Below are 23,069 nucleotides of genomic sequence, written 5' to 3' on the forward strand. Positions count from 1 at the left end.
ACGTCTGTCCGTCCTGGAAGAGGGATCCCTCCTCAGTTGCTCTTCCTGAGGTTTCTACCGTTTTTTTTCCCCGTTAAAGGGGTTTTTTTGGGGAGTTTTTCCTTATCCGCTGCGAGGGTCATAAGGACAGAGGGAAATTTTATGCTGTAAAGCCCTGTGAGGCAAATTGTGATTTGTGATATTGGGCTTTATAAATAAAATTGATTGAATTGATTGATTAAATTGATCTCGGTGTGCAAAATCCGGGCGTTCCCAACTAGTCAAAGACCCATTCTTGGTCAGTAGCCCTTGGCTTCAGTTACTTATACATCTATATGAGACACACCGAAACTAACACACCATCCCCGAGAGTCCAAAAGTGAAACCAGAGGGGTACATAGAGAGTCATAGTTTGATGCTTCGGGCACTAACCAAGTGTCAGTATTTGAAGAGTTGAGAGTAAGAATGTGTGGCATCAACAAGGTGAAGTAATGGCTCACCTATGTGTATTTGTGTGAGAGATGTGCAATTATTTTGAGTACAGTTAGTTGACATTGTTAAGAGAGCTGTTTGAGAAGTCAGGTATTTGTTTACGACAGTTTCAGGGCATAATGTCTCACAGAATTAACATGAACTCCTACTGCAAATGATGTGCTAAAATCTTCCTCTGTGCAAACACAACATCAATATATGTAACACCTAAGAAGGTTCAATCTGATACTGAGCTGCTCTGTCTAGAGAGAACGCACAGCAGCATGACAGGTAGCCTGTCTCTGAAAAATAATCTCAAATCTATTTTTTTCTTGATAACCCTTGGGGCGAGGAGTCCAGAGAAGGGCGACGGGAGTGAGGATATAGGTGGGTTGTAGGAAGCATGCAGGCGAGTGTGCTGCCAACAGAGACGTTCGTCCAGTGTTAAATCAATTACAGCACAGTCTGAACTGTTTGATAATATCAGTCATGACTGAGCAGATACAAGATTCCCTGGCGTTTACATTGTTTTTCCGGAACATGCCAAGAGATCTGTCGAGTAGCTGTCTATATGTTGGCGTGCTTCGTCTGCGTGCTGGCTGTGTAGCAGAGTACAGCGGAGATAAGCTCCTCACGTGGGAACACAGTCAGGGCTGAACAAAGCTGCCTAAGTTTGAAGGGCAATACATATGGTGAGATAAAGTCTCACCTAGCCTGCAGCACCCACGATATAGATGCACGCTTACAAAGGGCCTGGTGAGGCAGGAAGAAACAGTTGAGTCGCAAGATGATGAAAAGCCCATTCGGAATTCTGGTAAATTTTTATGCACTACTTTGTACCCTTTTTTCTGCACCAGTTTATGGCGTAGATGTGCGCATGGTCTTTATTAATGTAAAGGAAAACGCAAAATTTAGTATTCTGATTAGTAAAGTATATTCTCAGCAATTCTGTATTGCTTTCAAATATTTATTCCCCTGTAGATCCACTTGTATCATTTAATATTATCCCTGCTGAGTCAGCACACATATAGGCGTTATACTCTTACGTCCTGTTTTGCATCTTTTGTTTGGGGAAGCAACCTCTTTAAAATGAAATTTAATTCACTTATAAACTCCTGGACTTTAGGAGTGAATATTTAGCAAGATTTCTGCTCATGTTCAAAACAGTCTGTACATTTAAGACATATTCCACATATGTGTTATCGGAGAATTTGACTGTCTGACAGACACATGTCTCTGGATGATACAAAGTTCAGGGAAGTGGCTGTGTGCTGCTCTGAAAACATTTTTGATTTCACCATTGTGTGTCTTATTGTCCACACAAATGTTAACTTCACAACCTTCGATAAATCGCAGCTTCTCAGTCGGCAGCACACCCAGTGACACAGAGCTGCCAGTCAGACAAAAGATGCAGCACCGTAGTCCAAACTTTTTACACGTCAAAATAACTGTAGCCTTGGAATGTCAGAAAGTGCTAAAACATGCATATATCACTCGACGCAATGTATTCTATTATGACTTTATTCTCGAATATGATGACTTATTTAGTGGAATTTCTGATTAGTATTATTTTTGTTTTTAACAGATAACAATTCCACCTTTAGGTGTATCTAATTCTTGCTGACTTACAGCTGTGTAAGAGCAGCTTCATGTTTGCTTCTGTCCTCATTCTCCAGCAGCAGCCAACTCTCTGCACTATCCTTCGAAGTGGAGCTTCAACATTCTTCTTCTTTCTGTGTTTGGGCAGATTGCAACCATTGCTTTTGAAGTTCCCTGCTGCCCCCTGCTTTACCACAGTTGTTGTTTCATCTGTTAGTAGCAGTCTAGCGGTTTTACAAAATAAAGGTCCTCTGCTATTTCCCAGTTTTCCATTGGGGCAGGGAGGCGGGGGCAAATACCAGTGTTCTAAATACTGAGGAGGACATATCGCCTGTGTTCCTCCCCTGAAACCTGCACCTATGGATATACTGTGTATTAATTAAAATGAGTGAGGTGTGTGTATTTCCGTGTGTGTGTGTGTGTGATACGTAGGTGTGAGGAAAGAGAGTGCATGAATCAATATGAAAACGTCTGCTTACATCTCTAACAAGCTATCCATCACATGGAATTCAGTTCAAGGCTGAAAAATGACTTGTGGGGATTCTAATGGCATTTTCCAACTAAATTAAAATCAGTTTCTTGTATGACAACAATCTTTTTTCTCTGATGTGGTTTGAAATTGTAGAACAAAGCCAATCAATTTCCCTGTCTCCAGTAGGATAAGTAATTTCCTCTGAATATCAAAACAATCATACAAAGAACTGCAGAAGATGACTGCAATGTGATACAAAGATGTTGTAAGATGAAAAACACGCTTTCTCGTTCTCCGCCGTCTTTTGCTTGCTTATTATTGTGATTCACTACATGTTATTCTTCTATCAGCTTTTTATTTGCATATGATTTAAAAAAAAAGTGCGTGTGTGTGCCCATTTCAGCATGATGGGAGTACATGTTCTGGTTTGTATGCATGTCTGTGTTTGTGCTGCTGCACAAATCGAGGAGAAAGAATAAGTTGTTCAAGAAAAAAGGCAGACATTCAGATCCAAGCAATGGAACTTAGAAGTTTAAAAATAAGAAACAGCTGCTAACAAACTGCCTCAGTAAAGTGTGTGAGAGAAAAAGTGACACTTTTAAACCTTTGCTGCAGTTCCTGCTCCCAAATCTGAGTGCGTCTGTATGAATGCATGTCAGTGTGTGTAGGCTTTAGTTGATAGGCAGCCTGCCAGTGTTTCTAACTACACATCAGTACCACTCTGCACCCTCCACTCTGATCCACAGCATAACCTCCCCCAGCCTCCACCACCCCTCCACCGCCACCATACCCCTCCCCATTAACACACCCTCTGCCTCTAATGGAGTTCACTGCACACCACTTTCCGCCTGAACACACAGTAGAGGAGTGCAGCTAATAGCAGTTGCACAGTTGGAATACATGGGTGTGAGCTCGAGTTAATGTATGCCACTAGAGCAGTGTTGGCAGACAAGATCGTGTTATCTACAGTGGTGTGTAAGAGCCCGGCCCATCTGTACGGTGACATCCTTCATAAATGAACCAAGCCGAGCTGTGACGGCTGTCTCTTAGGCTGTGCTTCAGTCCTGGTACCGCACTGACACCTCTGATGCGTGTACAGTATCTTGTCTCTGTATCATGAATAGTAAAAGAATGTGCCACGTTTGTATATCACCCTTTAGGCTTCCTTTAACATGAGTTTGACAAGAGGTTTGAGTGAAATTGGTGGAAATGGGCATATGGTGCACTTCCCTTCATTTTCCCTTCATTCAGCACTTGAGTCGCTGAAAGCAGGTGTTTGTAAAGCCACACTTGTTCCCCTCTTTGATCTTGAATTTTCTATGCCCTCTCCTCCTGATTACATTAAAGTGATGTAATGGTTTAAATGGGTCAGACCTAACCTTGCCCTTCTTCTTTTGTTCTACAGGGGCTGCCATGTTTTCCCAGCAGCCACAAGACCTGGTGGTGGTGGCAGGCCAGCCTGTGACGTTACCATGCACTATCCCCGGTTACCATGGCGTTGTCCTGTGGATCAAAGATGGCCTGGCGCTGGGAGTTGGCAGGGACCTCTCTGGTAAGTAACAGCATTTATCCCCTTGTGCGTGTCACCATGCATTTCTCCATCACCCTCAGTTTCCTCTATTAATTACACTCTCTAATATAACTGTCATATTCAAATTGCTGCTTTTTGTCATCTAAAGCCCCCACATGTCGACATCCTACCCTCTGCCAAATATATCACTCCACAGACGGATAAAAGAGGTCTCGTAATAGTGTGTTACAACACAAGTATTACATTACAAGTGTTATGTAAAACATCAATAATTATATCACTCAACGTGACCAAACAGAATTAAAAATTCATTTCTGTCTCCGTGTTAGATGCAGACCTAAATCTCTTATACTTTGCATTTGGCAGGGAAGCACAAAAATCCGAATGAAATATGAAATCAATAGTGGCACTGGTCTTTCTCTGGTGCTTCAGGCTGCTAAATGGCTTTTTGAAGAGTAGCTGGCGTCCTCTAATTACACTGCACCTCATGTATAATTGCCTTAATTGTTTAATTTGGAGTAAAAGTGACTACTGCACTGTCATTTAGTAGCCTGTTGTTCCACCAATCCAGGCTTTATGTATATTCATGACCTTGATGAATTTCAAGGAAGCACATCACTCCTCTAAATAAACATTTACAACCTTTGAAGCACTGAGCTATTGAATGAGAAAATCCATAAAAGCGTAGTGCGCACGCATCATTTACTGAAATGATCATTAAATTCTTCCAAAACAGAGATCCATTTGAATCTGTACACAGCTCTCCATACACAGTAGGATGCATTACTCTATAAGGGCAAGGTTTTTATCTTAGAGCTTACTCATTGGCCTCACACACCACCCTGGGTGACCACTAAAAACTCTAGAGTAATTGCAATTCAGTGCAACAAATTATCCAGCTGCAGCCTTTTTTAAAATGCAGAAGTCTCTTTTTAAACAGGAACGATTACATCAGTATTTCGCGTGAGACTGGGGGTTTTCTACCCTCTGACCTTTAGTAAACGTCGCCGATGCGGTCTGTAATTAAACCTCAGTGGCCAACAGAGTCCCAGTAAAGCCATCCTATTCCCTCCTCAGGTTCTTATCAGGCCCAGGGGAGACTGAGAGGTTGCAGTAAACAATGGTCCTGCAGTCTTCGAGTCTCCTTTGAAGGGAGAGAAGGCAGACGGGGGAGAGTACTTATGATGGATCGAGATAGAATGAGAGAGAGTGGAAGGAAGAGAGAGCACAATTTTATTTGGGGTCAGAGTGGAGCAGAGATGTAGAGTTTGTTTTATCCTCTTCTATTTTTATTGATTTAACAAGACAAGACAATCAAGTTGAAATCTCATTTCAGCGGTGGACAAAGACAGAGGGAGGAATAGAACAAAGAAAACGGAGAGAAAAGTCAAGGGAACTACAGTAGATCAACCTTTAACAATACATCTGTGAAGAGTTTGACAGTCGTGGACAAGATGCAGTAACCCTGACCTTCTCCACAACCCTTCTCTTCTTCCTATTTCGCCAAATAATCAGGCCCAAGATGTACAGGTGGAGCGATCCTTCTCTCCTAAACCATTTTAAAAAATGCACAGGGTTTTGTTTGAGGTGGAATAGCTGCCTGCCTGAAGAAGATAGGTTGCTAAAATCAACAGTATGATACGGACAGGGGCTGAGTGCCTTCTATTGAGACGGATGACACTTTTTCAAAATAAAGAGCTCCACAGCTGTCCTTTTTATCACTCCTGCCTACATAAACAAGCAATGCACGCGGCAGTAAAAGAGTGATGGTACATCCACTGCAAGATGTACACAATGAAAGGAAAGTGGCAGCTGTATACATAAAAAGTGCGACGAATCAAATGTTGCATGGAGCATTTCAGTAATATAGGTCTGCTTGGCTATTCATAGAAAGAAGCTGCGTCGGCAACGGTGTTCTCCGCCTGGGACCTGTTTCCATTCACGGGAGCAGTGATTAAAACCGAGAGAACTCTTTCACCATTCAGCGCAAGAAATCACGGCACAAAAGCCAATGATTCCTATCTGTCCCCGAATTTCCTATTCATTCCCTTTTGTGTCACGCCTTTCCACTCTAATTAAAGAAAAGTAAAGTAGCCCCACAACCGCTCAGAACATACCAATCAATGTCATGAATATGCATGACAGAGAATCTGCCACGCATGATCATGGTGACAACAGACAAAGCAGCTATAAGTGAATTCTCCCGCCATGCGGTAAAGACGGAGAAAGAAATGTTTGTATACATTACGCCATGCACTTGGGATACGGGAGAATGAGCTCTAGGGAAGATAAGCTGGCATGTAGCAAACCTTCAGCAGCATGCATGTGTCACACTTGCCTCTCATGAGAGCAAATTGAACACCGGTCACCTGTTCACAGCTGCAGCTAACCTGTTTCCATCCCCTTGTGGGTACACTGTGTGAAACATGTTCTAGGTGAGCGCTATAAATCACTAGGCCACGCCTCAAGTGTCTGTATACTTTTACACACACACACACACACACACACGTTCACCATTGATCCAGCCCCAAGACAAATCCATTCCCCTCTGATGGATTCATTACTCCTTAATGGGCCTATTTTACATTGTTTGCTTTGGGTAACACATTGTGTCTTTGAAATTTGCTGAGATCTAAGATCAATGGCCCTTTACAGGTACACATCACATGTGCAGGGGTGATCAGTCTTCATGTGTGCCACTATGACTTTAGTCAAATTGACAAAATGCATGATCGAGGTGCTTACGAGGTGATAAAAATGCATTATGGTATGTTACCATTGTTTGAAAATGAGATTAGGAAATTCCTATCATTACTATCCTCCACAAATGCAAATTACTTTTCCTTTTGGATCCAGCTAATACACGGAGATGAAACTGGAACGGCGCCATATTCTCACACAGCAAAATTATTCTTAGTTTGCCAGAGGCACAGATGAGGTAATTGGCCAGATCATCTGTTTGTTTAACAGGAATTTACATAGCTTATACCTTGCAACAATTAAAACAAGCAAAACAAAAGTGCACTTGAGGTATGTTCTGTTTCTGGGGTAGGTACACTCAGCACTTGCTTGGTGGACTGGAGTCAACTCAAGGTCACATCATTCAGAATGTGCAATAATCATTACCCTTGCGATCTGCAATGGCATTATTGCCGTGAATCTCATCAATGAACATAAAATTGAAGCAAAATGCTTCTCTGGGTGACCTTGTGCGCATAATGGTGCGTCCTCTATTTTAGGCATTATACTGAGCATGGAAAAGCAAGAAGCTCTTTTTCATTCAATGGTTATTAACATTATTAATGGAAGCTTTTAGTTGTGATCAGGTCTCTATTAACCTCTATAAACAGTTATCTTTCTGCATATGTATGCAGAATCTGTAGGCAACAGAGCAAGAAGTTGGCATCTGAAGCATTCTGGCTTCCTTTTGTAGCCTGACTAGTATTGACCAATCAAGTTTGAATGGGCTTTGGTTGCATGCAGATCAACAATCCATGAGAGGAGAGCAAAAGAGGCAGAATGCAATCTGGGAAACCATCGACCAACATCTGACCTCAATTCAGCTTTTTATTAGCTTTTTCCTCATCCATCTGCATTCATATGCAGATTTCTGTTTATAGAGATTAGCTCAAATGTTGTCTGGACCTGTCTCACGTTGCTAATTGAACTGTTAACAATACACAAAAGAGGAAGTCTACATCAGATCTCCCAAAATAGGTTTATCGTCATCAGACAGGGTTCTGAGGTTGGGTCACTATTAACCCTGTGACATTTACAACCTGTGTTACCGAAGCCCTGGTATCACTCAGTGTAGGACACGTTGTAGAAAGTCTGGTGAAACTTAAAAAAGGAGACACTAGTTTTTCCACAAAACATCCAGTGCAGCTTCAATCTTTGTTCACTTTTTTTTAAGTTAGCCTGCCACTTATTTTGCCTTTCTTTGTTTATCTCCTCCCCAGCTTTAATGTTTATGTTTAGGCGTTCTTTTGTCCTTCGTCCTCCCACTGTATAGACCCTTAAGATTAAAGGCTACACGTAGGAGGATGAAATGCAGAGAGTGGCTTAATCGGCTGTAACTCACCCCACCAGCATAAAATGAGGCCCACTTCATGCTCTATTAAAGGCAACTGGATTCAATGAAGCAACAGTCAGTAATTGGACTTTGAGCAGACGATGGGTTTTTGCAGTAGACAAATTCAAGGATTTAAAAGCTGTTCTAAGGCTGCCCAGTCTGTTATGTTCCTTTTGGGCGCAGAAACGTATAACCAGCCTGTAAAAACCTTTACAGTGAAAGACTGGAGTGTTTGGGGATCTCTGAAGTGAACATGAGTCATTGGCTGGGTGTTACTGAGAAATCAATATTTTTCTCCCCAACATTTGTTGGCAGTGACCCAACAGTTGGATGGGTACTGACAGATTTTTTTGCTGGAAAGGAAATGACAAGTGTGTGAGTTTAAAGTGTGAAGTTTACTTTTACAAAGCACACAGTTAAAGTGGGGCTTTGTTAAAAGTCTGGCCTTGTTCTGCTGTAAAACTCTCCAATCCTATCTACTCACTTCGTCATTGATTAATTACTTTTAAGGACCACTGGAGGAAAAAAGCAATTCTTTGCAGGAAATTCATAACATTTTTTTTGGAGTGCATTTTTTATGAACAGACATTCTTATTTCATTCCACATACTGTATCACCAATAATTAGAAAGATGGAGTGAGAGAAAACGAAAAGGGATCTTCAGAGACGAGCAGTTCTAAAAGCATGAGAAATACCCCATAAAGCTCTCCAGTCAAACACATTCCTCTTCTTGCTTATTTGCCCCGGCGGAGGGATGCACTCCACAACATACTCTCAATGCATATTTCGATAATAGTTAGGGGGATATCTTTAAAACCATCTCACTTGACTTGTGTAAAATGCCCAGGTCTCTTGGATATTGTTCTGCTTTCTTGCATTATTAAACTATAAATCATTGCACAGAGCATTGCTGAAACAACTCAAACTGTAGCTGATCCTGTTTACGGCTGCAGTAAAACCTCATTCTGCCGAATGCAGCAACCTCTACAGCAGCTCATTAACATTGCCAGGAGTGCCATAAAAACATGTATTTGACTCTTGATGTGTTAATTTTGTACTGTGAGTAAATTAGCAAATGAACAATCAAAAGCGGTGCTCACCTATGAAGTAATCTATAACACTCACTTGCAATGCAGCTCAGTTATAGTGCTCAAGCCAATATTGTCTTTGTAATGCATTTGCCAATTAAAATTGACTTCACAATAAGATACGTTAAGCTTGTGTGTTGTCTTTATATTGTGTATTGTTATTGTTGTTATAAGCAATGGTGAATCCTCCAGCCACTTAGGACACCGCCCAGAGGGTGGGCACCATTTTCTTTTGGATGTAAGGAAATAAAATAAAATTTTAAAAAAGATCAAACTTAAGGAAAATAGTGCAGTGGAGTGTATGTGGACAGAATTGGAGTAAGAGAAAATCAAAAGGCAAAAACCATCTGGGGAAAAAAAAGAAGACAAAATTTACAAATTTATACCACCAGGGGAAGCTTGCCTTGGGCACTAGATGTGCTTGGTCCAGCACTCACAGCTTTAAAATGACAAATTTATCTTCTGAGCAGTGTTTTAATTTCAAATTTAACTAAAATGAACAAATGTGTTTGCCCTGTAGGCTATCCTCGCTACACAGTGATTGGAGACCACGGATCGGGAGAGCATCATTTGCGAATCCAGCGTGTCGAGCTGATGGATGACGCCGTGTTTGAGTGCCAGGCTGTCCAGGCTGCCATGAGGTCCCGTCCTGCCCGTCTCACTGTGCTGGGTGAGTCCGAATTAAACACACACACAGTCCAAACAACACCACTATAATAGCAACCGCCCCCAATTGTGGAGGTGCAAAGCAACTGGCGGAAAAGGCTTCACTGGCGTCACTGGCTTCTCACTTTGTCATTCGTTTTTCATGCTAAGAGGACCAAATCAACATCACAGAACATGTCTTTATTATTATTTTAGCTACATGTGTGATATCTGATATTTCAGGATAAAGGCAGCATAAGCAGTGTTCTGCAGCCTCTGATAAAACACTGAGATCCACATCCAGGTGTGTGGAGAAAAACAGGACAAACAGCTCGTATGCATCATCCCAAATGTTCAACCCAAATCTACACTCTTGAGCCTAAACACTGGGCAGAAGTAGCACCAGAGCTCTAGGGGCCCCTTACAAAAGTGGTGCTTCATAACAATAAAAGTATACAGTACGAGTCCTTGTTCACTTTCCAATTACACAGAAAATATGAATATAGGTACACGCTCAAACACGGGTGTTCTCATCCAGTCGCTCTCAAAACATGATGAACGTACAGTGAAACCCGAGAACAAAAGATTTTGTATTAAAACCATCAGAAAGGAATTAAATCAATGCTAATGTTTCCCATTTGGCAGACAGTGTCAATATGACTGAACTTTTACAGACCCTTACATTTCCACTTTAATTTCCTTCCTCTCCATGCAGCCTCCATTTTCATTATTACTGCAAGCTTGAGAGGTTACTGGTTCTTAATTAAACTTTATTGGGTTATCATTCAGCGATGCCATTTCTGCCTTATTGGTTAGCACCGGTGCGATCGCAGGCTAACGTCTCTTTCTTGGGCCCTTCGAGCCTCCTGCTGCTTCCTGTCTCCTGCCGCCTCTCACAACCTCCCTCGCTGGAGGACTGCTGGATAGATCGCTCGAGTCAATGACGGAGCAAAAGAGAACAAGAGAGAAGGAATGGGGAAGAGAAAGGGTAGAGGGAGAGGGGGGGGCGTCTGCCATGCAGTATCCTCGCCACGAGCGGCTGATCCGCCTTATTGATCCAGCCTAATGAAAAGTGAAACTAACGATTTGTAGGGGAGAAGGCAGCAGGAGTAAAAAGAGAGAGGGGAAGACAAATTGCGGCATAACGTTTCTCTGGCTGCCAAGCCCCCTGCAAATGGATATGAGTGAATAATTATGGATACTTCTACAGAGAGCTGAAAATGCAAGTGCACTTTCCTACTGTCTACTACTGTCCTTTCTCGACTTGCTCCGGTCTCTCAGAGCTTAGCTGCTCTGACGGAGTGTTTTTTTGCACAGAAACTTTGCCATTTGATCACAGCGTCAAGGACAGATGGGAGAGAAGAATCCAATGTGTATCCAGGTGTTTCAGCAAGGTTGCTGTCAATGTAATTCAGCCGTTTAAAGGAATACCTCACCCACAAAATGACTATATCAATGAGTCATGCCATGTTATGTTGAATTAGTGAAGAAAACTTTGTTCCTTGTATGTCTCCATGGAAAAACATCCAACTCTGACCAAAAAGTTGTAGTAATTATTACAGTGACACGAAATAAAAAGTGACAATGTCCATGCACAAAAATCAAAGGAGCCCCCATTGGATAGGTTGGGGGCTGGGTGAAACAAACAAAGGACTTTCGCTCTTCGTGGATAGGGAAAATAGTCATATAAAGACCAAGAACAATGACTGGCCAGCTCACTCAGTGTGGAAGTCTGTGGTACAGGCAGGCAAAATCCAAGATACCCAGACTGTAGTTAAAAATCCTTTACCGATACATGAAACACAGGACTTTCACCCAGTAGAGCGATGTTGGCTTCCCAAAGTCAACATTGACTATCTTTAATAACTTGATTAGCATGCTACACTCGTTCACTAGATGTGTCACAGGGAACTGTCCATTGGTTCGACACCCCATTGTTCCGACCATATTAAACCCATTGTTCCGAAGTCCATTCCGAAATCATCATGATGCCCTGTGATTAAGGTCTGGTTAGGTTTAGGCACAAAAACCACTTGGTTAGGGTTAGGAAAAGATCATAGTGTGGGNTCGCAGCGCACCATCAAGGTAGAAATACGCCCGCCGGGAGCCATCCAGCACCGCAGACCGTCGGACTAATGGGATGTCGGACCAATGGGCTGCAGGACCAATGACATGGACCCGTGTCACATGTCATGTAGCCTATGTAATGCTCAGTGCTTCCCAAACAGTCTAATGCCAGATTCCAATACAATTTTTGTAGCCAAAATGCATTTGTTTGGGAAGTACGAGCACAGGACTGGAGAAATGAGACTATGTGTGCTTGAATTTGGACACACATTTTTGAAATAGTCTCCAGTAAATCAATATATCACGTGTTTGTCGTTTTCTATGGATGTTTTTGCCACAAATTCAAGATCACACAACATGACGAATTGGTTTACGAGTGGTTATTTTGTTGGTGAAGTATTCTTCAAACTAAATGCAATTTAGGACATTTTAGGTTACAGCAATGTTATCTCTAAACATTGTATTTATTGCCTGTTTCTGTAGCCTTCCTAGCATCCTTGGGAGTTTTCATATATATATGAAACTGCCACTTAATTTCATTCATATATGAGTGGATGGCTGCCATATACAGCAGATGCAAATACTTCTTGGTTTTTCGCTTTAATCCCCTTGACACTGTGCTCTCCTGTTTTGGCAAACCCTACACTGACTACTCAACGTAATTAAAACAAAGAAACAAATTATTTGCAAATGCTTGACTCTGGACTGCAAGCGACGTACAGCAGCAGGAAGTACACTAGTTGGCCCCTACTGTATTTAAATAACCAATCAGCAATGAGAAAAGGGGAAGCCTTTATTACCTATTTGGCTGATTGAGGCTGAGAGAGTTTATCATTCCTCCCCATAAGCCCAAATAGAAGGTGTTTGTTTAATCCCCTGCCGAGCTAGCTGACTCCTGAATGCACTGCCAGGGAGAACTGCAGGCTGACACACACACAAGGTAATGGAGGAAATATATGCAAGGCCTGTGTCACTGCAAACTCCAAGCTGTCAATTACTTGCCAGTGGTGACAGAGTGTGTCTATCGACTCGGAAGACAGCTACGGCCCCACACACCTATGCGCTCACACACACACACACGTACACACAAATACATAGGCATATACACAATATGCTTACACGCACACCCACATCCACCAGTGCACACACACGCAGCCTCCCTTCTTCGAGCTGACAGCAGAATAAATCTAAAACTCTCCCCTCCATCTTTCATAACTCAATATCAGCCCAAACTCCTCCATGTGCCACATCAGAGGAACTTCTCTCCTCTTGACTTTGATAGGCTCGGAAATAACATAACATAAATATTTACTAACACATAGAGAGAGACCTTTATCACTGCCAGAGACGAGAAACTCTGCTTTTCTTTTTAATGATTTGCTTGAGTTCGTCCTTGTGAGCCAAGTGGTTTGGTTGAGCCAAAGATGAAGCGGCAGTGACCTTACCTGACCTGCCCATTTAAAGGAAAATGTTTAATAAGTGGAAGAAGGCTTTTGTTTTACTTTCATTCACTTCAGCCAATACTTCAAGTGCAAGAGCAATGCAATTAAAGAGGAAAACACACAACACATTCCCATTCACAAACAATAATGAAGTTCCTTCATTAAAGGGCTTCGAGAGCAAAATGGATGTTGAACTTAACCCTTGCGAGCGTTTGCATGGCTTGCAGGCTTGCCCTCACATGCCAAAGGAGAATCAAGGTCTTGTGAATTAGTCATGAAGGAAGAGAATGGAGGGTTTCAGGTCCAAAAAAGACCCCTGGGGCTAATTATATCCCTTGCAGCAAGTTGGCAACGCTCCAGACCTTTGCTCTAATCTTTCTACCTTAGGTTGGGGACCACTAGAACAAAGGGAAAGGAGTTCACTGTTGTTTGATTAAGGTGTTTGGCTGAAAAACTACTTTGAGGTGCTCTGGGTTTTTCCGTAAATTGGAAGCGCGTTAATCTTTTCCACAAATGTAAAATGTGTCATAATGTCACAATGAAATGCGGTGCCATTTATTGACTCATTGCTGACATTTTCATACATCAGTTTCTGTCTTAAATGTTTCTGTCTCTTTCATCCTTTCTCCGACTGTGTCTTTTTACCTCATTCCAAGTTAATGCACAGCCGTGGAGTTCGATTGCTGGATTCTCTTCATTTAAAGTGTTGCGTTAAAAGCATACACAATTAATGCAGAGATGCTTTGTACATCTGTGTAATCTCTGTTAATTGAGGTTTTAAAATAGCTCATCAGGTATTTACTTTACCAGAGATGAACTCTGAAGATAACTAAGTGGTCTAGATGACGTATATACTTCCACTCAATCTGAAGTCATTAGTACACTTGAGTTATTGTCAGTGTTTTCATGAATTTTTTTCTCATGTAAACTTAACTGTCACTTTATCCTGATATGACATGCCCAGAGTTTAGATTAACTTTTTTTTTCTTTTGCTTGCTTGGTTTTTTTTTTTGTTTTTGTTTTTTTGCTAATTATAAGACTGCAAAGGATTGAGAAAAAGTGTTGCTTTTCGAACCGTTGCAAGTGTGGGTGATCAGCTTGGTTTACTTTCAGCTACATTTTATATATACATTTCAGATTTTTTTTTAACCTCTATGTTCCAGCTCTGCCAAGTGCAGGGTCGTAAAGGTCATTTCGCAGACCACACTTTTGAGATCAGGCAGAAATTGGGAAATGCTTCAAGAGTTTAACCTTGCTTGAAGCAAATAAAGTGGGGTTGCAAAGCTTGACTCTTCATTAGGAGAAAATATTACATATATACGTCGCTGTCAGACTCCGTAATACCCTGCAATTCTAGTATTATATCGTATGCATTTAATAAAGTTAATGTATGTTTTAATTGTCAGAAACAGCGTAGCCTACTAGTGCTTTTACATTGTGTCTGAAGACGTTACAATTGTGTTAACATTTAATAATAATAATAATAATAATGCACTATTTATAATATTAAAAGTACACAGGCACACTGTTAAGTGTTCCAGACAATAATAATTGTTCTGTTATCAGTTAATAATGCACGTGTCATTATGCCTTTTTGTCTTCATAGATATTATTGCTGCTGCGAGATGATAGTCTCAGCAGCGTGCTTTTTTGTTAGCTTTGCATGTGAGCCCATGACTGCTTTATTCCATTATCACAATGAGATGTTTGTAAAGTTGTTGTAAAGGGTGAAACTTAAAAGACCTTTGCCAAGATCGTTCAAGATGACAGGCATTCACAAACACAATATTATCCCTGTCTTCTGATAAACATAGCTGATAGCATGCCATTTGAATGCGCCATTGTGTGCGAGATATTTGTTTTCCCTTCCCTGCATTGTTAATGTTTTGGACCCGTGCTTCAGCAACAATGTTCATGTACACAAAAGCCCAAGGGTATCTTTTGTTATTGTTGTTTCCAATTGCCGAAGCTGAATCAGCCGTTTCTGTGGATAAGTCTGAATTCATTATTTTTCAAGGATCACGCTGGCATCCTTTTAGTAATGGGGCTGAACTTTGAGGGCAGGGTTAAAGGATGAAAAGAAAGAAAAAAGCGACGGAGGGATTTGAAGTTTTAATGCGGAAACAAGGTACAGATGGGCTAATATTCCACACAGTCAATGAGACGCTGTCCATGGTGCTAGCAGTGGTCTCCACTGAGAGTGTGTGAGCTGTTACTACTAAGCCAGTGATAGTTGTCACAGCAACTGGGGACCTGAGTCTGAACCTGACCTGAGCAATGATAGGTCTGTAATGACAGACATCGCTGGCTCGACTATATAACAATATGTGCAATTTGGCTGTTATTCCTTGGAAAAAGAAAGCTTGTGCAAAGACGTAATTTTCCTCTGTTTTCCATCTGTTCTCCTGCATTGTTATTATCATGAGTGTATACAGAAATGTATGTAAGTTGAGGGTGGGTGGCATGGTGGGGCAGTGGTGAGCACTGTTGTCTCACTGCAAGAGGGTTATGGATTCTAATCACCAGCTGGCTGAGGCCCTTCTGTGTGGGCTCTCATATTCTCCCTGCATCAGCGTGGGTTTTCTACAGGTTATGCAGCTTCCTCCCACAGTCCATAGACATGCAGGTTAGATTAACCGGTGGCTCTAACTTGCCTGAAGGTGTGAATGTGAGTTCAAATGGTTGTCTGTCTCTGTGTGTCAGCCCTGTGAGAGATTGGCAACCTGTCTAGGGTGCATCCTGCCACTTACCCAATGTCAGCTGGGATAGGCTCCAGAGCCCCCCGAGAGCCTGTACCAGGATAAGCGGTTACAGAAAATGAATGAATGAATGTTTAAGGAGTGGTGTTGTTGTTTGCCTCTTTATGTGTTACTTGGAACATGATTTTATGCTAAGTACCTTGTGTGTTTAGATCCACGTGTTTTCATTTTTCCTAATTTCATCATTTAAGGCTGCAGAAATCAGTCGTATCCATATCCCTCTTCCTGAGTGGTGAAATTGTGTGTGTAAAAGTGTGGGGGGAAAAAAGCAGCTTTAAAGCCTCCCGTCTAAGTAACCAATTTGTCTCTTACAAAAGTTAATTTAGGTCTAGCCAAGCATCTCAGTGAAAGTACAGGGAGAGATAAGGTGTCCTAAACGGCAGTCATTCTGGGAGAAAATATGACTAACGTTTATGTAGCGCTGCCTTTTCTGCCATTTTGTCTGAAACACGAGATGGAATGATAACTACATCTATGATATCAGAGAGGCTGGGAACAGGTGCGTGATTATGGTAGACAGACTGTATGTAGGATGTTTTTTTTTTTTTTTTTTCCTCTTAGCATTTCAACAGAAGGAAGAGAAATGACACGAATACATCTGTGCTCTGCAAAACAACAGTACCAACTGCGTACAGGTGCTGAGCTGATTTGAATTCACACTACATAGTAAATAGGCTTGCTTCAGATAACTGTAATTGTTGTCAGCAAACTAATGATTGGCACTAACAAAAATCGAGAGCTACGGGGGCTAATAACTGGCAGAACCTTGAAACAAGTGCTTTTTATTTTTTTATTTTTAACTGTCCTTATGGAACCCGAATCCTCTGCCACCCACCCTCGAACTCACACACACACATAGCTATAAGCGCAACACAGCCGGGTGGTGAGCAGCGATGTCAGCACCCTCCCAATCTGTGGAGAGCAGCTTCTCGGGCTGCACATGGCTGCGCTGTGAAGGAGCAGGCTCCGCATGTTTCTGACAGCTCTGGCATCTCCCCACTCCTCATCTCGTCTTCATCCTTCCATCTCTCCATTTTATTTGGCACTGCTTATTCGGTAGATCATGACACCAACGCTACCAAAAGATTACTAAGCATTTCTTTACTACACTTATTAAAATTCAATACCCCACCCTGCCTTTGAATCTTCTGTTTGTCCCCTATTCCCTTCATTTGTCCTCCCCCTTTTCCAACTGCCTCCATCTCCTATCCCATATTTGCCCTTCCAGTTTATTATTGTTTACCATGTGGTCGCTCACACTTCCCTGAAAATCAGTCCTCTGCTGCTTTCTTATTTTGTGTATACATTTTGTACAGTCTGCCATATTGTTTGAGATTGCCATCTGTGATCCTGTTTGTGAGAGTAAAATGGTTTTGTGCGTTTCTCTCACAATCTTTTTCATTCATTCACTCGTATCTTTTCACTCATCCTGTGAGTGTGTGCATGTGCTCACACATGGCTCGGGATCTTCTGGCTCTCAAACAGATGTACAATGACAGCACTTGAAGAGGGCCGGTGATTTGGGCCAGTGAGCCACGCATGTCTCTTGTATCCACCTGCGCTGGGTATTCCTCTCCTGTCCTTTTTGTCTTCTTTTTTTCCTGATCTATCTATCACAAACTCTGCAAGCTGTCGCGATGGGGTGACAGGCGGCCCGTGCGAGCATTCTTCTGAAATAGACAGTCAAGTCAGGAGGCTCATTGTTGTTCAGGACACGTCTGCTGAAGCACAGCGCTACAGCAGCTACACGTCGCCAGCCTCCCCTCCCCTACACCATCCAGCCTCCTTGTGAGGAGCCTTCTCTCATTCATTCGCCTCCAAATTGCTTTTTCTCCCTTGCTCGCGCTCCTGGAAAGCCAGGGCGCTCGCAGGATTTCATCGGCTGCTTTCGAGAAGTCCCATCCCCGACCCCCCGCCCAATATTGGTTTAGCCTGGAAAAATCAGCAGGTTCACCATCAGCAACACAAGTTGTTACCAGACTGAAGAGGACTTCTCAGCCAACTCATGTGATCAGCTTCCCCTCACATAAATCCAAGTTTTATGTTCTGTGTTTGGGGAATTTTATGTTTGAGGTTCGGGGAATTCACATGTATTAAAGGACAAAAGGCAGCTTTATGACCCCCAGGGTTTATTCAGACCCCTCTTGGAGGTGACGGACTTACCGCCTTGCACTGTTGAGTTAATTGCACATCAATATGCCTTGGTCTCATTTATGGATATCTTTGATTATGCAGTAAAAGTAAATGATCTCACTGACGTCCAGACTTTGTGACCAAGGTGGGGCTTGTGGTCAGTTGGGTCCAGCATTGGTAGATCTGGAAAAATACATAAATGCAGTCTTTTCTCAGAGTGGGTAAAGTGAGGTGGAGGACCTCCATAAAATGTGAGCAGCCTTAAAACAAAATAGTGGAATTACCCATCCAAAGGAGAGGGATGACTCAAAGGTCTTAACAGAAATGGAACATAATATGACAAGTATGTTTTCTTTGGTGTATAATCACTTGAAAATAAGAATTGTGTTTTCGTTAGGAAGCAGGTCCCAGTCCACGGAGTCTGCCATGTTGCATCGCCATGTTTCTACAGTAGCCCAGAATGAAGAAATCAAACCATGGCTCTAGATAGGGCCACTAGTGTTTTTACAATAGCCACCATAGTTAGCAACACACCTGAGGAGCCAGTTTTTTAACATGTTTCCTGGTTTTAATCACCTGGTCCATTTGTTTTGGAGAGGAAGGTACCTCTGCAGATAATTCAGCTCCTTGTGAAAATGTCCTAAATAATAAACACTGAAGGAATCCTAACGGGGAGTCGGAATGCTTGGCACATGGGGCAAGTTTTAGCTAGTTGCAATATGCAATCCTCACCACTAGATGCCACTAAATCGCATACACTGCTCCTTCAATGTAAGTTGTAACAGGCCATTCTCAGACCATTCTCCTTTAAACAAACAAGCGAACAAACAAAAAACACTGAATGGAGCTTAAAACCCACTATTACAGTGGTCTGATCTATCATACATGTAATAGCGTTAGGTCAAAAGTTACCCCAACAAACTGTGTATTACAGCTTAAGTCTTTAGTTGAAATCACGTCTTACATCTTCGAATAATACATGCAAAAAAAAAGAAAAAAAAATCCAATCCCTTGTGACTGATCAGCTTTTAGTTATCTTTGATTTGTATAAAACCTGTAATCACTGAGACACGCATGAACGTCGCTGTCTGTGCGTATATGCATGCCGACAGCGTCCACGTCTCCGCATGCACGGGAGAATGCAAATTTGTGAAAGCGTTGAAAGAGATTACATTATTATCCCCAAGAAGAAAGTAGTGAGCGGAGCAGGGTTTGCTGTGAGTCAGCCCTGTAATTAAAGAGGAGCGATCAATCTGTACCACTGACCACACTACTTATGCCAAGTCCATCGAATGGCTGCAGTAAAGAGCTAATTTAGAACCATTAGGGACTGCCGAGTTTGCAAACAGCCCAGTAATGATGATGGCTGATTCAAGTTCAAGGCTTGGCCTCTGTATAACTGTCAGACCTGGCAGTCATAAGGCGGGATCAGTGGAAGATCTCAGATGAAGAGAAAAAGCTAAAATATCTGTTTAAATTTATTTTTCCTAGTCGTTCATTTGTATTCCATGGATGTTGGGTTATTGGTCAAATCCCCCCGTTTCTTAAGCAGACATAAACGCTTCCACCTGCCAAGAACAAGAACAATAAAGTTTCCTTTTACCGAACTATTGTGTTATCAAGTCTAACTGCCTTTCTGCCTCGGTGAGACTTTTTTTCCACTGCTATTTTAGTCAGGGTGATTTCAAAAAGATGCCAAAGGAGCACAAGCATATGTCCTCGCCACACAGATTTCTGTCCAGGCTGTCACAAACTGTCTCCACAATCTCTACATACAGTAAGACCTCAAACACAGTGGAAGACAGAAAGGTACAAAAGGTATGGATGCAGGATGGAGGCAGCCAGGCATGTCCGTCTACTTCCTTGTCTGTTCACCATTCACCCTCAGTGTCTTGCTGGCAGCCAGCCCTCCAGGGGGACATGACCTGAAAGTGTAGCAGTGCTCTGTTTGGTCTGCGTGTGACCTCCCTCTCTCCCATGTAGCTCCACTATGCACAGAATCATAAACTCTTGCTCTGACATCCCTCAACGGGAAACATACAGGTGAATAATAGTAGACACTTTTAAAGGTCAAAGGGAAGCACATAGTGACTGCGATAGTATAACCTTTCGTCCACGTTCATTAGTGGTGTCACCTTCTGACCCTGTTGCACCTATTTATTGCATTTATGTGTGCTAATGTGTGTACAGGAAGAATACTTCCTTTGAGGGAGAGCAAAGGAGCCTCTTATCTCTCCTTCTCTGAGAGTTTTGAGCACTTGTAAGCAATAAGAGAAAAATCACCTCATTTCAAGCCTGAGTCCTATCAGTCACATACTGTCAGACGTTCCTTTCTAATCTCCTCCTCTCCATAAAACCCCCTTTCTTTACGACCGCCTTATATGCTTGCCATTTAATTAATGTTTCAGTCATATGTGTAAGAGAGCACTGACAGCAAGCCAATACTGCTAGATCTCTGCAATCAGCTGTCACAGTGCTATCGCTGAGCCTCACATTTTGTCCATTTTCTTTAATGACAAATGGGAGAGCTGTTTGAGATTCCTGGCTCATAATGCTGTTCACATGCTCCCTGTCTCATTTGCATACCAGGCACTAGCTCTATTCTTAGCAGAAGAATAAACTAATGTGATCTCCTTGACCTTGTTTCCAATTGCTGATAAAGGACCAGAAGGTGACCACATTCTCACAAAGATTTTTTTTTTTTCCCTTACTTGCCTAGATCAGCACACTCTGTTGTCTGATCTGCTGGTGCTGACCTGAGATTCCTCTACCTCTCCCAACCCCTCCCTGCATATCAATGAAGACCAGATGAAAGGGAGCCTGCCAGAATTAACACTGCATTTCAAACTCAGACGCACAATAGGAACTAGTGAGTGGGCATTGTCTTTGAAATCGCAGATTCACTGGTCAGCTGGTCAGACTTTTAGTTTGGTCAAGTCAGAGTCCAGACATCAGTGTTCCCACACTGGTCTGATTCAGTCCTTACTCACTGTATACGTGTGGTACTGACAAGGATGTTGTCTGAAAAATTGGCAAAACAGTTTTTTTCTTTGTTTTTTAGTCAATATTTTTTAGTGATGCAAAGGCATTAGTCATAAGAGCAAAGGACCATTATGCCACCCCCGCCCTGTGCACTGATTAGCCACAGCATTTGAAGACAAAGATGAGCTTGTCTGTGAGGAAGAGCTGTGATGTGGGGCGGCAGTAGCTCAGTCCATAGGGACTTGGGTTGGGAACTGGAGGGTCGCCTGTTCGAGTCCCCGTCCGGACCAAAGAAATATGGAGCGTGGACTGGTAGCTGGAGAGGTGCCAGTTCACCTCCTGTGCACTGCCGAGGTGCCCTTGAGCAAGGCACCGAACCCCCCAACCGCTCGGAGCACCTGTCATGGGCAGCCCACTCTGACATCTCTCCACTTAGTGCATGTATAGGTCCAGTTTGTGCATGTGTGTGTTTGGACCTGTGTTAAACTTAAAGTTAAACCCAGATTCACCCTTGTTTGGCATTTTGCCTCGCTATATATGGACAGCATAGTAGTGTGTTGTCGCCTCACGGCAAGAGGGTTCCTGGTTTGAACCCCAGGGTGTGGGGGAACCCTTCTGTGTGGAGTTTGCATGTTCTCCCCATGTCAGCGTGAGTTTTCTGTGGGTACTCCGGCTTCTGCTCACAATCCAAAGACATGCAGGTTAATTAGCGACTCGAAATTGTCTGTAGGTGTGAATGTGAGTGAGAATGGTTATCTGTCTCTATAGCCCTTTTTAGATAGGAGTTGTGCAAATTTGCAGGAAAGCCCAATCAGTCTTCTTTCAGCATTGACAGTATAAAAGCAAAATCAGGGAGTGCAGCAAAATGCCGCCTGCTTGCTTTTGTTTATACAGAATGCGCCATTTTCAGGGCAATGGGGAGGCAAGTAACCAAATGTGTAGCTCAGCGTTGGATATAAACAGTGACGTACTCCGAGGGAAGCTGCGGCTGGTCAGCCCTTCGGCGATTCTCTCATAAGTTGGCTCGTCCTTCACCGTCCCCGTCATTTGATGGTTAATGGCCTCTTCGTTTGCGAGAACAAGGAGGGCGTGCAATTCCATGTCTCCCCAGTTGCTCATCTTTACAGTGTCTTTCAGGTTTGCGTTTCCCTCTTGCTACTAGTACTCACTGCTCACTCCTGCTATCAGCTGTTTCCTGTTTATCCACCACCAGTGGGTTGCACATGCGCCGTCATCAACAGCCCCTCCCGTGGCAGGGGAGCGCCTCATTCTTTTTAAACCAAAAAGGTTCTGCCAATATGTCTACCTTACGCGGCGGAAAATTGGGCACCTCGGATCAACTTGCCAATCTGGCTCTGTGTGTCTAAACGCTCGGAGCTTGCCTGCAAAACGGCCAAACATTCACTGAAAATCTGGCAGTGTAAAAGGGGCTTATGTGTCAGCCCTGGCGACCTGTCCAGGGTGTACCCCACCTCTCGCCCAGTGTCAGCTGGGATAGGCTCCAGCCCCCCTACGACCCCTAACAGGATAAGTGATTACGGAAAATGAAAATGAATGAATGTGTTTCTTGGTTGCCTGCTGCTTATGATCTGGCACCTGATCACCTTTTAATAACACCCCAACCTTACCTGAGCACCGAGGGTACACACCCATAAACGTCCTTAACACAGAAAATAAGAAGAAAATAATAGAGTACAAGCAAAAAGCAGCGTCTTTGCAGAAAAATACACAATCACACACTTCAACTGATGATTAAAAGGGATTACATTTGTATGAGTATGTACATTGTTTTTTAAGGAAACTCCTGCCTAGTATATCTTTAACATTTA

At 42.6% G+C, this 23,069-nt stretch overlaps 1 protein-coding gene across 12 annotated transcripts in view; it reads left to right on the forward strand.

Moving 5' to 3' along the window:
- kirrel3b (kirre like nephrin family adhesion molecule 3b) overlaps positions 1-23,069 on the forward strand; it is a 193,524-nt gene that overhangs the window by 111,156 nt on the left and 59,299 nt on the right. For all 12 annotated transcript variants that reach the window (XM_050072023.1, XM_050072031.1, XM_050072099.1 and 9 more), the window contains 2 exons: positions 3,927-4,073; positions 9,733-9,882. In XM_050072023.1, coding sequence (XP_049927980.1) covers positions 3,927-4,073; positions 9,733-9,882 — 297 coding nt within the window. The remainder of the gene's footprint in view (positions 1-3,926; positions 4,074-9,732; positions 9,883-23,069) is intronic.

This window comes from Epinephelus moara, chromosome 2 (genome assembly GCF_006386435.1).
Source record: "Epinephelus moara isolate mb chromosome 2, YSFRI_EMoa_1.0, whole genome shotgun sequence".
Taxonomy (NCBI): Eukaryota; Metazoa; Chordata; class Actinopteri; order Perciformes; family Serranidae; genus Epinephelus; species Epinephelus moara.